The following is a 16,566-nucleotide window of genomic DNA, read 5'->3' as shown; positions in this document are numbered from 1 at the left end:
TTTAATTAAAAGCCTCCAGGCCCACAAGTCAGTCTGCACTGTAAAGGTCCGAGGAGTTGTCCGAGGAGGAATGTCTCCTCGGACGGGCCCGGCAATGACCCTGGGACTTGTCAAGAAGGTTAAAGGCAGAATTCTGGAAATAACTTATGGGTAAGAGGGCGATCCAAGCACCCTCTAGACGCAAGGATGTGAGAGAAATATCTAAGGAAAAGGTTGTTACCTCCACATTAAAGACCCTGCATCTACCTCCCTGGCCGCATTAATGGGGAAATGACATCTGAATAGTAGTATTCAGCCTTCCAGCTATTATTTGAAGACCTTGAGAAGGTGGTGGATGTGACAAGTATCCAGGGGGGAAGATTTGTATGGCACGTGTATGAACCAATAAAGAAGAAATATATAAGGAAACGAAAGAAGAAAAGAGGCGGGACCTCTGCACTTTCCACTGAGAAAAAACATGAACTAGGAATTGTAAACCTTGACATATAAAGAGAACATATATACACATATCGTCATTGGCTTACGTCCGAGGAGGTCTCTTTGTTATATTTGTCTACCATTTGTTTAGATTGTGGCACTTTAGTCTGTTAATCGAACTTCCAACATCCTGAACCTAGATTTCAAACTCATTCTCTATAAATTTTATTGTATAAGGCTCATTGGGCTTGAGCCTAACACTTGTTTTTAGGTCCAGGTGCAATTGTGCACTTACAAGATTCATCAACCACAAAATTAAAAGTAGCTGAATTTTAAAAAGTTAAAGAATTACACAAAAACTTCATTATGTAATAATAAATAATATTATATATATATATATATATCTGACTTTTATTTAGGGTTTAGGCCCTTTAGGGTTTCTTAATGTCTTTTTGGCAAGATTTTTTTGCCAGCTTATTTTACTATTTAGCTTTTTTTTGCTACTATTTATGGATCTCATTGCACTTTTTGGTATTATTCATGAGTCTCACTATACTGTTTCAGTTAACTTTTACCTTCATCTACAATACTTTCAGCAAAAAAAATTCATTTTCAGCAAAATAAGTGGATCTTAAACAGACCCTTATGTGGCGTTTGGTATGGGGTAATGTTTTAGGATTCCTATGAATATTGAAAGATTCCCATGTTTAGTTGCAAATTACGCTTGGGAATCAGATACTAGGGGAATCTGGATTCCCCCCTTAAACCCCTCTCAGTAGGAATGTGGATTACCTTTAAAACAAGTGGGAATCCGAATTCCCAAGCTTAAAAGAAATTGTATTTTTTATAAATTAACAATTTTAACCATTTTTCTTTATCATTTAAGCAATTAAGATAAACTATAAAATCAATATCTTCTCTCTCTTCTTTATCTTTTCCCGCCAAAACAACATAAATAGGATAAACAACTCTGTTAATATATTTTTTAACAAAGTTCTATTTAGATTTTACGTGTGGAAAAACAAGTTTGAAAGAGACTCTCCATTATTGCCAAGTATTCAGTTTTATTGTTTTTTTTTTTTTTTGAGAAATCACTTTTACTGTTGTGTGTGTTGTTCAACAAAATTTTAATGAATTTATTTTCATGAGAATTTGTTAACTTATCTATCCGTATATCAGATCTTAGTTTTATTTAGTTTCTAGAAATATAGATCTAATTGGTAGCATCATGTAGTCCTTTTTTTTTTTGGATTTATAGCTTTGTTTCTAGATTCATATGTTTCTAGATTCAAAGATAGTCTTTGAAAAAAATGTCCCAAAATCGATTGCCAAGGAAATCATCCAAGAATGAAGGGAAGTCATGCTTTCAATTCCTTTTTCCCCTCTATTTCTTTTTCTGTGAATAAACAGTAGGGAAAAAAAACTTAATTAAAACTTATAATATAAAACCCACAACATATACCAAACTCTGATGCTTCAACACATATGTATATATCATAAGATGCGATCCTAAAAAGTTTGAAGTAAATTAATTTTTCATTTTGTGCCATACAATTGTTTAGACATTAAAAAAAAAAAAAGTAAGCTATGATCTGATTATAATAAGCTATCAATTAAGCAAAGACAACAATTTTTTATTTTGAAAATTTCAATAGTTAAGAATAAAAGATTTAAACCTTGTACTTTTTTGTAGAAAATATCATAATGTACTAATTTTTGAAAGCCATAATGTACTAATTAATCTACAAGGATTAACAATATTTTTTTTTTTACAAACTTATTTAAGTTGGAAGAGCATCTATGTTAGGACTGTGACTGATGTGTACTGTGTACATATCATCATTTTCCATACGCATATATATATATATATATATATATATATATATATATATATATATATATATATAATTAAATTTGAAACAAAGAGGAACCATTAATTAATTCAAATTAGGTGACACCCTTGTTTACCTGTCGATCGAGCAAATTACAATATCATTGATTAAAAACGTCAATTTCACATTAATTCAAAAATATTTTTTTTTATCTATCTATTTAGAGGAAGATTTTTTTTAAAGGACTAATTAATAGTTTATGTATATTTTTTCATTATTTATTTAAAGGAAGTTTTTTTTTTAAAGGACTTGGTAGTTCGCATTCAAATCTAAGGACAAAATGGGAAAAACAAATAATTCATTTAAGATTCCTGAGAATACACCAAACATTATCATCTCACATTCTTGGGAATCTTCTAATGAAACCAAATATAGGAATAGCTATATTCCTAGGAATAGCTATATTCCTAGGAATGTGATTCCTAGGAATCACATTTCTAGGAATCTGGATGCCAGAAGTAATGTAGATTCCCCCATACCAAACGCCACCTTAGTGTGTGGGGGGCAAAAAGATCCTGATGAGAATGTGGGCCTTTTGGGCCGTGTTAAGGAAGGCCGACCTGCTACTGGGTTTAGAATTTGTCGGTACTATGGGTCGGCCCATACGCCGAGGGTCCGAGGATCCAGCCGAGGGTGAACTTATCCTCGGATGGACACCGAAGAACTCGGGGTTTCGTAATAAAGATTAGGGGATGACACGGTTAAGGCCAATGGTTAAAAGGGGTAAACCCTAGAATGCCCCAGAAGCACTGGTGTTGAAGAAATGTCAAAGATAAAGGCTGCTACCTCCACATTAAAGACCCTGCACCTACCACCCTGGCCGCATTGATGGGGAAGTGACACCTGAACAGTGGAAGAGAAACTTCTGGTTATTATTCAAAGGCACTGGGAAAAGAAATATCTAGGCTAAAGGGGAGGTAAAGCAACACGTGTACAAAGTATTCAAAAGAGTAGTATTTAAAGAGCAATCTAAGACAGAGAGAGGGGACTCTCTTGGTAACCTAAGGGAAAGAGAAAAAGAGGGAGAAATAATATAAGAACAGTTCTCGGCTTATGTCCGAGCAGATTGACTTATAGTATTCTTTGTTGTTTCTAAGTGTTTATAATCTTTGGCTTGTCATTTAATCCTCAAATACTTCTAACATGGGTTTCAAGCCCACACTCTACAAATTCATATTGTTTAAGGCTCATTGGGCCTGGGCCTATAACTGTTCTTGGGGCCAGGTGCAATTGTGCACTTACAAGTGTGTATTTTTGCCAATTTATTTTACTATTTAACTTATTTTTACTATTATTCATAGCCCCTACTGTACTATTTATATGTCCAACTATATTATTTTAGTTAATTTTTATCATATCTGCAGTACTTTCAGTAAAAAAATTTTCAATTTTAACGAAATAAGCAGAGACCATTGGTACCCTTAAAATGGTTTACCTACGAGAGTTTGCCATATTTTGCAATTGCTTCAATCGTTTAATGATTGTTTAGTCGGGCTCCTAAGCACGATCTCACGGTCTACAGAGGCTCAGCAGTTTAGTGCGTGGCTTAGAGCAACTTAGTTCAATCCAGCCAAGAAAACTACTGTCAAGGTGCAAGGTTTTGAGGTGGCGAAGCAAAAGATTGTTGAGAAGGATAAGGGATCACTGGGTGATGGCCTAGACTCATGCAATTTACAGTCGGGTTCAAATGTGGAGGGCATGATGGAGTTTGAGTTGACTGGGCCAGCGGTGGCAGTCGCTTCAGAAAACACTTTTGCAAATCAAACTCGTCTTGAATTTGAGGAGTTAATTCAGGAATTTGATAAAGTCCATTAACAAGAGAATTATGGAGATTTGAATTCGAACTTTCATTCATCTCCGTCTATTGTGTTAAAGGAGGGAATTTTGTTTTTTTTTTTGGTTTCCCATAGTGTTCCTCAAAATTTCCAACCAGAGACTAATCACTGTTCGCACCAAGTGGGGGGGGGCATGATGGAGTTTGAGTTGACCAGGCCAGCGGTGGCAGTCGCTTCAGAAAACACTTTTGCAAATCAAACTTGTCCTGAATTTGAGGAGTTAATTCAGGAATTTGATAAAGTCCATTAATGAGAGAATTATGGAGATTTGAATTCGAACTTTCATTCATCTCTGTCTATTGTGTTAAAGGAGGGAATTTTGGTTTTTTTTTTTTGTTTTTGTTTCCCACAGTGTTCCTCAAAGTTTTCAACCAGAGACTAATCACTGTTCGCGCCAGGTGGGCCCACGAAGGGGTAAAGCGCTGGCCCAGAAAATTTATTTTCAAAGTGCAGGTAGCAGAACTCGAACTAGAGAGCACACCCAGTCGAGCCCAGTACAAGCACCTTGAGACCGAGAGTCCAACCAACTCGACCAACCCCCTAGGTTAATTTTGAAACTTTGGTAAGTGGGGCTATTTTGAAGGAATCGGATATGGTAGGTTGAAGGAATCGGATATGGTAGGTAGTAGATGTTGACGTGCGTGATCAAGTGCCAAGTTCAAATGGCCACGACCCTTCACTCGAGGAAATTCAATACAGATTGGGTAACGCAGGAGGTAGCGTAGACGCTGGGGGGAAGGGGAGGAGAAAAGGTAGGCCCAAAAGTGGTAGAGGCCCAAGTTGGTGAATATTAAGCCCATGGAGTCTGGTTGTGTGATTAATGGGGAGGTTGAGGTGGGCCTGAAACGCAAAACTGATGGGAGGAAGTGTTAAAGCAAAAAAAAAAAGAAAAAAAAAAAATCGACTCTCTCATGTCTCTCTTATTCGACTCTTTCTTTCAAACACAGCCACTGTCACCACCTTCTCTCCCATAGCTTCCACCATTGCCAGTCTTCTTTGTTTTCCGAGTTTTCAAGGTACACTTGCTTTCCCCTTTCTCTTTTCTCGTTTTGAGAGTAGCAGCGGCTGTTGGGCTGTTGCTTTTCTCTAATTCCAATGAATTGCGGTTGTTTTTCCTTACCTCTGTCCAACCTAAACCCAATCGGAGCATGATTCGGTTGCTAGATTCAATTACTTAGCTATTGTATTCTTATATACTAAAACTTTTTTTTCTTCTTCAATTTAATTGAATTGGGAAATTTAGCCATTTGTATTATAAATTTGAATGTAATTTTCAAGCCTTCTCTTTTAATTTAATTTATTTGGAGACCATTAGTAATCAGTTAAGTGGCATTCAGCTTATATGGTTTCTTTTTTATTTCTATTTTGTGTGTCTTTGCAGAATGGAAACTGATCAAGGCCTATTGAATTCTGAACTAGATGAGAAAATTTACCAAATATACAAGGATTTTTTGACAAGGTAATCCATTTTGAAGTTTTTGTCTGTTTTTGTTTATATTAATTTGATGATTTTGAATGGTAAAACTGTTACTGTGTTAGGGTTACGAAGTTTGAGGAATTGGTGGCTGTAGGAGGCAGGTTACTTGCAGGCTTTCAGGAAGGGCTGGGTTAGTGTTCCCTAGAGTTTATGGTCATATTTGTTTCACTAATGATGTTTCTTTTTACTATTCTCAGTATTATTATTTTCTTAAATTTTCATGTAGAGTATCTTCGGCGACCCCCAATAGATAGGACATCTAAGTTGGTTGAGAATGTTATCAGAGCTAATGAAACAAAGAGAGTTAAATCATATTTTGAAGCTGGCTGTATCAATACTCATGATGGTGTTCATAGTATAAGCAAGTGTAAGTGCATTTGTTTTCTATTGCTATTATTATTTTCTTGTATCTTTGGAATTCGTTGAATAAATGGTGCTGTATTTTCTATGTATTGCGAGTTTTTTTTTTTTGGGTAACAAATTGCCTAGATCATATAGATATATTTATATATTTGGGTATCTTTGGAGACTGATTAATGCACTGGTAAGAAAAAGTGAGTTGATCCAAGCTGAGGGAATGAAAAAAAGTAGAGGAAGACCCAAAATAACTTTAGTAGAAGTAACAAAAAAGGATTTGTCAATTAAGGAAGTAATAGAGAATTTGACTTCATAGAGAATAGGATGGAGGAAAAGAATATATGTGGCTGACCTTAACTAATATGTTGAGGATCCTTAGCCGACCCCAAAATTTTGGGATTAAGGCTTGTTGTTGTTGTTGTAGTAAGACTATCTCTCTGTTCCTTGGAATGTAAAGGCTTTAAACTCTTCTCCATCAATCTTTTCATCATTTTGTCACCCTCACACTTTTTTCTAGAAGTCAACCCAGCAAATTAATTCTGCTCTTGGTGTATTATTGGTTCATTTATGTGTCTCTGCCCCCATCCTCTGTGTGTGTTTGTGTAGATTTGTTATGATGTTTCAAGTTAACTTTGCATTTTGAAAATTTAACCTGCAAATTACTGGTCTAACTGCAATTATTGTTTGTATGCGGGAAAAATGTGCATACAGAAGTGCATACATGCCAACTTGGACTTCGTGACCACTTAAGTAAAGGTAACTATGCCTTCTGAAATTTACCATTTCCTTTTCTTTTTTTTTTAATATTCTCAATCACAAAGTAAACTTTTCAAATACGTTTATGAACCATTGATGCCTTAAAAGTGATATATGATCTTATATGTTCATAGAATGGGATTTTGCTCCTGTGCAGTGTCTGATGTTTATTAGTGTTTGCACTATGTACTTGGTCAGTGCCACTGCCACATTTTAATCATCTCTGGAATGGTGGAACTTTTAGTGGAATATCCACATATGCTAACTCATCCTAGAGAAATAGCCCAATAGCTCAATGCCTAGTAAACTTGGCTGCAAAATTTAACTTATATGTTTAATAAAAGTTGACATTTCCCCCCTATTATATGAACTTCTTTGAAAATTTTCCTACAGGAGGATGCATTGGGTTACGAGATTGGTATTCTTTCTATTTTACATTTTTCTAGAAAGTTTCATTTCACCTGAAAAATGAATAGAATAATTTCGGTTTTTTTTTTTTGGTTATTGTTGAAAAGAAATTTCCTCATTTGTTCTAGCAAACATTTCTTAAGAAATTAATGTTATTCCATTTTAATTGGGGGTGAGGCTATTTATATGGAGATTTATGCTTTTCAATGGCTGAAAACATTGCAGGTTGTCACTCCCATTGTGTGTGGTCGTGTGAGATAGACTAATATCTTTTATTGCCAATAGTCTTTGAGACAAATGGGACCTCTGCCCCCATAAGAATGGGGTGGTGCTTTGATGGGTGAGGTCATATATTCAAAAATCTTTTAAGATGGGTGAGTTAGTCACAAATTAGGGGGGGGGGGGGGGGTTATGAATAATGGAATTGCATATGTTATCTAGAAATACAGGCAGTGACAAGTTTCTCATTGTTTGTTCTGTTAACTTCCATTCCCTCCTCTTTTTTAGTGGCATGCTTTAGCATGGATTTATAACTTTATTATGTAGGCTTATGTGAAGGGCATGAATAAGAGTGTAAATTCCCCCTTGTCATTGTCTTTTGGAGGTTATTGTTTTTGGAAATTTAAGCTCCATTATCGTGGCTTTGAATTTATGTTTGAATTTGTAATTGGAATTGCAGCAAAAAGCATACTTAGTGGCCTTGAATGCCTCCTGGAGGATGTAACTAGTGCAATGCAAAATGTGAATAGCACCTTATCACCAATTTGCATTGAAGATTTTGGTGATGGGTTGAATGAACAAGCAACTACTGATGGCAAGGTAGGCACCCCCGCCCCCCTTTCTTTTCTCTTCATTCATCTTCTTGTTTTCATCTAATAATGTGATGTTTTATATAATCTATATTTTCTCATGTTTAAATCTGTGAAACTAATTTGTTTTGTCTTGCTGTAGTCCTTAATAATGTTCTTTGATCAATTGTTATAAACTAGTGCCTTTTTTTTGTTGTTAAATTTTATTTTTATTTTTTGGCAAAATTATCCTATCTTCCACCCTTTCAAACCTGATGAGTTAAGATAACAATACCTTCTTTAGCAATTAGTTTGAACTTTCGAGGCACAAATGATCTCCATCTGTTTCTGATGTACCAATCAAATATGTTTTAATTATTGAAGCAGATGATTGTGGCCTGGCAATTTCTCCTGCTATTCTGATATTTTAATTAGTAGTGAAGCATTTAAAGCCATACTTGAGAAAATGAGATATATGACATATCTCTTAGAATGGAATTTTTTGTTGGCACCCTATATTCGATTTCCATGCCTGCAATCTGTACGCACTGCATGGAAACCTGGCTGTTAGGAACATTCCTTGTCTTATCTTGTCAATAACTAGGTTTAATTCATGCTTCTCAATTTTCAACGTGTTAGCCAATTTTTGGTTTAGCCATGTGTGATGTAGTAAAAAAATCCCTAGAACTAAGAAATTCTTGGTTAAGATTCTATGTATTGCAAATTTATATTATTAACTTTTGGATCGCAAAACGCTTGTCTGGATCTGTATTTAAACATTATCATGAAAAAACTTTTATAGAACTTTGCAGAACTGTTTCATTCTCTCTCTCTCTCTCTCTCTCTCTCTCTCTCACACACACACACATATTGCTGACTGAATATTTAGTTATTTTACAGCATTTAAATCCTAATGCAGATTTGTACACAACTAGTAGAAGAATCATTGCATGGTATTTTGATTTGATGGGTATGTTTGTTATGAATTTAATGCCTGTATGCTGACTTTTTATTTAAAAGGAAGTAGCATCATCTCGAATTCAAAGACCTGAAGTAACTGATTTTGCTGCCCTGATGGGATTCATTTACAGCATGCTTAAACAAGACTACGTAATGCAGGTAGTGAGCTCCATATCTCCCTTCATGTCATTTCTCCAATCTGGATAAACGTTACAAACATATAATATGGTTTGGGGTGTACACATATGAATATAATATTGTACCTTGTTGCAGGAAAAAATTGTTTCTGCTCTGAATTTCAAGTTATCATCAGGAGAGTTAGAGAGCTACTGCCTAATGTGGTCTTTGCGTCCCTTTGTAAATGATGAAATTATGCATCAAGCTTGGAAACTTATTCCTTAACTATCACAGGCTTTTGAGTGCCAATTTCATAATTTAATTGACCATTACAGGCTTTTTTAGTACCAAGACAGACAAAACAACCTTTTTCCAAATATATGATTTTCAATTGAATTTTGGTTATTGTTACATTTTCTTTCAGAAAAAAGTGTAGAAAATTGAGCCAAGTTCCACAGATTTGTTGTTATATTGTTCCCATGATCAGAAGATTGGACCAGCTGCAAGGGTCTCAACTGTCAGCTCGTTATCCACACCAATCTTGTAGTTTGTGAATTTCTCAAAGTTATCCTTGAATGACCAGCCAGCTTTAACAGTTTTTCATTGTAAGCATCCTTGTCCGACCACTGCATCGCGTAAATAAAAATCATTATATCAACCCCTATAAATCACATGAACTAGGCAGAGTCCAAGCAATAGAAAAAAAAGACGGGAGGGAGGGAAGTAAGGATAGCCAACTTACAGTATTCACTGGTTCCAGGATTTCTGAAGGCACCCCTCCACCTCTGTGGGAATCCCGAGCCTAAAACCTCAGTTTTCTTGTAATTTGCATTTGAGAGGCTGCCACTGTGTATGGCATCTATGATTTTACTTGTGTGTACCGTAACTTAATTCGATCTTCAGAGCCATAGCTGCACGGAAAAAGAAAAAGAAAAATTTTGATTCAAGTATTCTTAGGGACGTTGATGAATGCTGTCGTTTGATAGGCAATATATCAAAATATGCAATTATAAGATTCAGGACACACCTTCCACTTGACTAACTGGTGTTAACGCCGTCCTGTTGCACCATGCTTCTGCATCTTTTCAGCTAGCATGGCTGCATGCTTGGTTGGGTGCAACATTGTGAACGCTGCACCGAAGCAAGCTGAGAATGTTGCCTGTGGCTCCTTCACACCCTCTACAGTGGCCAGTTACCTATGTTTATAAACTCTGTATGTAGTTACCAGTCACCAAAAACTTTTCTAGGTTTTTAATAGTATGTGTATATACTATATAGTCACCATAAAGATACTACTAATTTTGCAATGAATAAGTACATTGATAAAAAAGATATGTACCAGAGCAGTATAGCCACTAATGAAATGGTACATGCTCTGTGCCAGGCTTAGCTTGCTCAATGGAGGAGGAATGTTCTCAATTGGGTAGGCTGCAAGGGTGTTCTCTGCAACAAGAAGAAACCTCAGCTAGGAGTGACTATCATATGTAGGTTGAAATGAGTTTGTCACACCATTCTTCTGGTTCGTCCACAAACAAATTCATAAACATCAAGAAAAAAGGTCATCTTGATTTTATTTTGGGGCTAAAGAGTTACCTGGAACAACCCTTAGATTATTATTATTATTATTTTGGTTAAAGAATTACTTGGAATTGTCACTAGTAGATTAATCATGTTATTGAATACAGAGTGAGCATGACTAAGGTCCTAGAGATTATTCTGGTTTCTTCTCAACATTTATTAGTTAAAAAAAAAGTCCTGAGATCATAACCAAATATAATTTACCTGTGACTGAAATATCATCGTTATTATGTTATATAAATCTTTTTATTATAATTATGTACTATATATATATCACTATGTAATTTTTTTTATGGGGTTATGTATTGTTGTTTTTTTTTTTTTTGAGAAAGGGGTTATGTATTATTGTTGAATGCAAAATACATTATATGTTTCATTGTATAAAACTTTAGAGCATCCACAGCAGATGTGTCAAATACCAAATATTTGGCACATTTGACACACTAAACACAAAAACGGAGCATTATCAAGTGTGTTAAATGTGTTAAACTTTTGCAACATGGAACAACACCGTTGCAATTTGCCACGATATGGACAAGAATGGCAAAACACGTTTATTATTTTTTTATTCGACTTTTCTCTCTCCTCTCACTTCTTTAATTGATTTTTTTCTCTCTCCTCACAATTTGTCTCTCTCTCCCAACCGGTGTTCTTTCCTCTTCAGATCAGATTCCTAGCTCCTCCCTCAACCTTAAACGTCTTTCTCTCTCTTTGCACCTCAAATCAAACCCAAAAATCTTCCCTACTGATCTCGATCTCATTGATCTCGATCTCGATCCCTGCCGATCTCGATCTTGATCTCACCTCTGTCAGCTCCTCCCTGCTGATCTCGCCCTCCACCATCTCGCACATTGCCGGATCTCTCTCCTTTCTCTTGCGGTGGTTGTGGCGGTGTTTTTTAGGGTGGTTGTTGTGGGTTGTGTTTGGTGGTTTTGGATGGTTGTAGTGGGTTGTGTTTGGTTAATTTGAGTCATGGTTGGCTAATTTGAGCAGTGCTTGGTTGATTTTGGGATGGTGCTGTGGATTTGAGATTTGGGATGGTGCCGATGGGTTTGAGATTTGTGGTTGTGCCGATCTCTTTGGTTGTGTGTGTGTGTGTGTGTGTTTTTTTTTTTTTTTAAGGTGGCGTTGGTGGATGTGGGTTTGTGTCGGTGATGGCTGGTTGGTGTTGTTGCTGTTGGTGGCTGTTGTTACGGCAGTGGTGGATGTGCCGTTGTTGTTGATGGTGATGATAGGGAGGAGATAATATATTATTTTAAAGTGTAGTAAATATTATTTTAATGTATAGAATTGAATGATAAAACATCTGATAAATGGGATGTTATAAAATGATGTGGTAAAATAATAAAGTATGCTTTTAATGTGGTAAAATGAATTTTTTTTACAACATCTGCTACAGATGCTCTTATAAAAATAGAAAACACTTTTAAATAAAATATGCACTATTTAACCTATAAATTTTATATTATACTCTTATAAAATATAAAAATAATTATATTAATGGGTTTGTGACTAATTTGTTTTAAAAGAGAAAGTCTATGGACACAACAAATTTTTACAATATTTTTATAATAAGCTTTGTTGGAATCTTTTGACTTTTGAGTTATAGTGGGTTTATTTTTATTTTATTTTGACTTATGGTGATTTTTTTTAGAATTACAACGAATTAATACCTAAACTTATTGCAAAAATAGTGTACTATTTCGTTGTGTTTGAAGAAGATTTTTGCATTGTCACTAACACGCAAGAGTTAATCACTACACTTATTTTTAAAAAAAAATTGTTAGCAAGTCACCAGTTGAACATACACCGACAACACGTTTGGAATAATATTATCTTAACTTGTATTTTAGAAAGCTAAAATCTATCAAACACAGACTGTTATGAGGTTTATTTTCACTAAAAACAACTATCTAAATTCTAAAATATTATGAGTTTCATAAGATTTTCATTACTTCTTCCTTCAGAAAGCTTTCTGAATTTAATTAACAAAACAATCGGCTCCTCAAAATCTTGCACGTAATTGGTTGTCACCGCTAACATTTAGTAGTGCATGGGGTTGCGATTAGATTAAGTTTTTGGAAAATTAGAATATGATCAATTCAAAGAGAACATTGCAAAAACTGTGGTGGTTTTATATTGCTTATTTTTGTTGTTCAAAGGTGATGAAGCAGTATCTCGTCGGTTTACTAGGATTCGTCCAGATGGCTCTTGGCAGTGATTTGACGACCCTGAGGGAGCAAGAACTTGTTCAAGTGGTCACCGGTGTGGTGCCTGCCACAACGGCTCCGATGATAAAGTCAGTACACAAGAAGATAATGATTTGAGATATCAAGAATATATCCAGGTTGTGATGTTATTTTCTGTACCTTGTTTTGGTGTTTGTGAGGGCTTTTATATACCCTTGGGGATTATACCCGTTGGGGTATTAATGACTCTTCTTGTAACGTCTTCAGGGGAGTAATGGGTGTTAATACCTTCCCGTTGGTTTGTCTAGCTGGTCCTGTAACGGCCGAGGCTTTATTGGCAGCATTTAGTGACATTAACTCTTCTGCCGATGACTAGTTATGTTCGTCTGTAAATGGTCCTCGTCGATGTATAACTTCGTCAGTCCCATCAGATGCCCCCCGGGTTTCACGATCGTCAGTGACGATCGTGGAAACCGAATAGTTTTTTTTTTTGGATTTCGTGCCGCATTGAATGCGTAGTGGCGGCGTTTCGTGGGTCGTGGCCACGTGGCGTGATGCGGTTGGCGGAGAATTATGTCCCTTGGGTTTCCTGCCGATTTTCAGTTTCACCTTCATTTGGTTTTTAAACTTCTTCTCCCTTACTTTATCTTGCATTTTTTTTCTACTTCTCAGTTTGTCCTAGCTTTTTCTTCCTCACCTATTTCTCCATTTTTCTCTGAGCTGGTGCGTGTTGGACTTCTTGTTTCTTCTCATCGAGGTATGTTACCCATTCCATTTTTCCCTCTTTCTTTTTTTCTTTTGCAAACGTTTGATTTTCTCTTTGTTTTCTGCTTTTTTGTTTGTTTGTTTTTCAGTACTTTCCTATTTACCTGTGTCTTACCTGGGTGTCCATGGTCAGTAGTTTAGAAGTTAGAGAAACTTGCCCTTAGATTTCCTTTCTTTTTGCTCGTTTAGGAGGGTCTTTAGGCGTTTTTCCCAATTTGGAGGGTTTCGTTTTTGCGGGTAATAGCTTAGGCATTGTTTTGAGCGATTTGTTTCCCCTGCTTCGCCTCGCCGCCTGATTGGCTTTGAGGGTTTAGTGCGAGGAGCGACGGCATATGTCCGAGGTTAGGTCTAGTGATCTAGAGACGGGGTTATCGTCTAGTGGCGACCTTATGGAGGGGGATACCGCCGCTTCGTCGTTTAGGGAAATTAAGGCTTTCCATGCTCTCGTGGAGGCGTGTGGCCTAGATTCCGAGGCTGTGGGTAGGTTTAGAGATAGGTTTCGGTTTCGGAGAGAGTTCGGGTTCGTCGGCCTACCGACGAGGAGAGGGCTTGTCGCTTTTTCCGGTGAAGTGTGCTTCTACGAGGCCGCTTTCACTTGTGGATTAAGGCTTCCCGTCCACCCTTTTGTAATGGAGCTTTTAGCATATTTGGGCATTGCCCCCGGCGGCCTCATGCCCAATTCGTGGAGGATTGTAGTCAACCGTATGGAGATATGGTTGGTCGCTTAATGGGGATATGATCAAGGTAAACGAGCTTATTTATTTGTACCGTTTGAAAGAGTCGAAGGAGTATGGGTATTACGAGCTAGTACCTTGGGAGAGAAGAGCCGAATCGTCAAGGGCTTACCCTCGTCCTTCGGATACCGGAAGTCCGCATTTGTGTTTGTGTCGTGGACGACTTTGAGACCCCTCAACTGTGATCGGGGAGATATCCCCCGATTGCTTCGTTCGGTGGGGAACCCCGACTTTAGGTGCGTCGGTATCCTTTCCTTTCTTTTTCCTTGTTGAGTCCGGTGTTATCGTTGCTAAATTCTCCCTTTTTTTTTTTTTACGGCCGAAAGGAGATCGAAGCTAAAAAGGTGTACAAGGAGCGTGTCGAGGCAGCCATTGTGTATGCTCGATCTATCGAGAACTCGGGACGACCTCGGTAGACCTCGGACTCTTGCTTTTTACAACTTAGGCCCCGACCCATCTCCCTTCGTCCTCCGGAGTCTCGATATTGAAGGGAAGAAGAGTAAGTGTTTGGGTTCGTCAGATCTACATTCGTATTTCCTTGCTCTGTTTTTCTTTTTAACGCTTCCTTCTCTTGCAGAGATGACGACCAAATTCAATAAAGGTATGTATGAGAGGATGCGGTCCAAGAAGGACGAACCTCTGTCCGCCATCGGGAAGAAAGTGGTTCGGGTAAAGGGGAAAGTTTCCTCCGTTACACCGATTACTTCGTCTCGCTATCAGTGGTTTCGGAGCCGATACTACGAGGACGGCCTCGCCGGCCACTTCGATGAGGAGATCCCGACCCCCGCTTCGAAGAGGCCACGTACCGCGGAAGGGGGGAAGGAAGCTACTTCTTCGTCGACAATTTGGGATGACGAAAAGCTGGCGATGGACTGGGCTCGTGGAGTCGTGGCTGCAGAAGACCTAAGGGTGTTCTCGAGCATGCCCACAAGTGAACTGATGGGTCGTCATCTCCAGAAGCTCGTCCAGGTAACACACATTTCCTTTACTCTGATTTGATTTGAGCTAAATGTCGCCGTGTATAAACTAACATGTACATTTTTAGGTGCCGGGAGAGATCGTTCACCTTTCATCCGAGTATCTTGCTCGTGAGGTTAAGGTTGAGTCTTCGCTAGCCCGGATCAAGGTCTTGGAGATGGAGAATTCAAAGTCAAGAGGGAACTAATTGCTCTGAGAGCGCCCAACAAGCCGGGGACGAAGCTAAAAGGCCGGATGACGATTGAAGGTGAGAGCGGCCGTGCTTGAGAAAGACGGGAGCCGGGCAATTGCGAAGGAGAAGATCGGGGTCGTCGCCTCCCGGAGCGATTGAAGGATTCCAAGACGGAGGAGTACAACTCGTACTTTTCACTCGGTAGTACTTCAAAGGTTTCGAGCTTCTGGCGGAGGTACCGCTCAAGCACCCTTTCGGGGATCGACCTCGGAGACGTTGGATATGGAGGAGGTAGATAGGGAAATCTCGAGTGACGAGGCCGCCTGCCGCGCCGCCGACGCTCCTGAAGGTCTTCCTACTGGAGAGGTCCCAGTCGTTGAAGCTGCTGTTCCTGAAGTCCCTGCTGAAGAAGATGTCGATCTGGACACTTGAACCTGTCTCGCAAAAAATTATCTTCCTCTTTTCTTTTCTTTTTTTTTTGTGCCTTTTGTTGTAAGGCTTGCTTTCCAGAACATTCTAAAGGTGTATTTTTAACCCAGGGTTTATGGGTTTCTCTTTTGTTTTTCGTACAAACAATGGCCTTTGGTTTTTGGGCTTTTATAATATCATATCTACTTTCACATGTTCTGCTTTGGAAATGTTTTTTTTTTTTGCTTTGGTCTTCGTCAGTAATCTGCTTTCGTCTATGCGGAATCTTATTATTTAGACAAAAGTTCTTTGCTTTTGTATTCGTCAGTAATATACTTCCGTCTATGCGGAACCTTATTACTTAGACAAAAGTTCTTTGCTTTTGCATTCGTCAGTAATGTACATCCGTCGATGCGGAATCTTATTGCTTAGACAAAAGTTCTTTGCTTTTGCCTTCGTCAGTAATGTACATCCGTCGATGCGGAATCTTATTACTTAGACAAAAGTTCTTTGCTTTTGCCTTCGTCAGTAATGTACATCCGTCGATGCGGAATCTTATTATTTAGACAAAAGTTCTTTGCTTTTGCCTTCGTCAGTAATGTACATCCGTCGATGCGGAATCTTATTACTTAGACAAAAGTTCTTTGCTTTTGCCTTAGTCAGTAATGTACATCCGTCGATGCGGAATCTTATTACTTAGACAAAAGTTCTTTGCTTTTGCCTTCGTCAGTAATA

The 16,566-nt window shown here is 37.8% G+C and overlaps 1 protein-coding gene across 1 annotated transcript; it reads left to right on the top strand.

The window, feature by feature from the left end:
* The first annotated feature begins 5,032 nt into the window (after positions 1-5,032).
* On the top strand, positions 5,033-9,405 carry LOC142624400 (uncharacterized). The gene is made up of 8 exons (XM_075797965.1): positions 5,033-5,160; positions 5,526-5,603; positions 5,684-5,751; positions 5,848-5,988; positions 6,693-6,734; positions 7,822-7,961; positions 8,951-9,049; positions 9,164-9,405. Exons 2-8 carry the CDS (start codon positions 5,527-5,529, stop codon positions 9,290-9,292), a joined length of 696 nt encoding a protein of 231 aa, XP_075654080.1. The 5' UTR covers positions 5,033-5,160; position 5,526; the 3' UTR covers positions 9,293-9,405.
* The last annotated feature ends 7,161 nt before the right edge of the window (positions 9,406-16,566 follow it).

The sequence above is a fragment of the Castanea sativa genome, chromosome 2, assembly GCF_040712315.1.
Source record: "Castanea sativa cultivar Marrone di Chiusa Pesio chromosome 2, ASM4071231v1".
Taxonomy (NCBI): Eukaryota; Viridiplantae; Streptophyta; class Magnoliopsida; order Fagales; family Fagaceae; genus Castanea; species Castanea sativa.
Note: the sequence above shows the minus strand (reverse complement) of the source record. Positions and strands in the feature narration are given on the sequence as shown.

Bases quoted from the DNA above. Each gene is read 5' to 3' on its own strand.
- LOC142624400 (XM_075797965.1), top strand. From the start codon at position 5,527: ATGGAAACTGATCAAGGCCTATTGAATTCTGAACTAGATGAGAAAATT. The intron at 5,752-5,847 runs GTTAGTGTTCCC...ATTTTCATGTAG, and splicing joins AGGCTTTCAGGAAGGGCTGG to AGTATCTTCGGCGACCCCCA. The intron at 7,962-8,950 runs GTAGGCACCCCC...TTTATTTAAAAG, and splicing joins AAGCAACTACTGATGGCAAG to GAAGTAGCATCATCTCGAAT.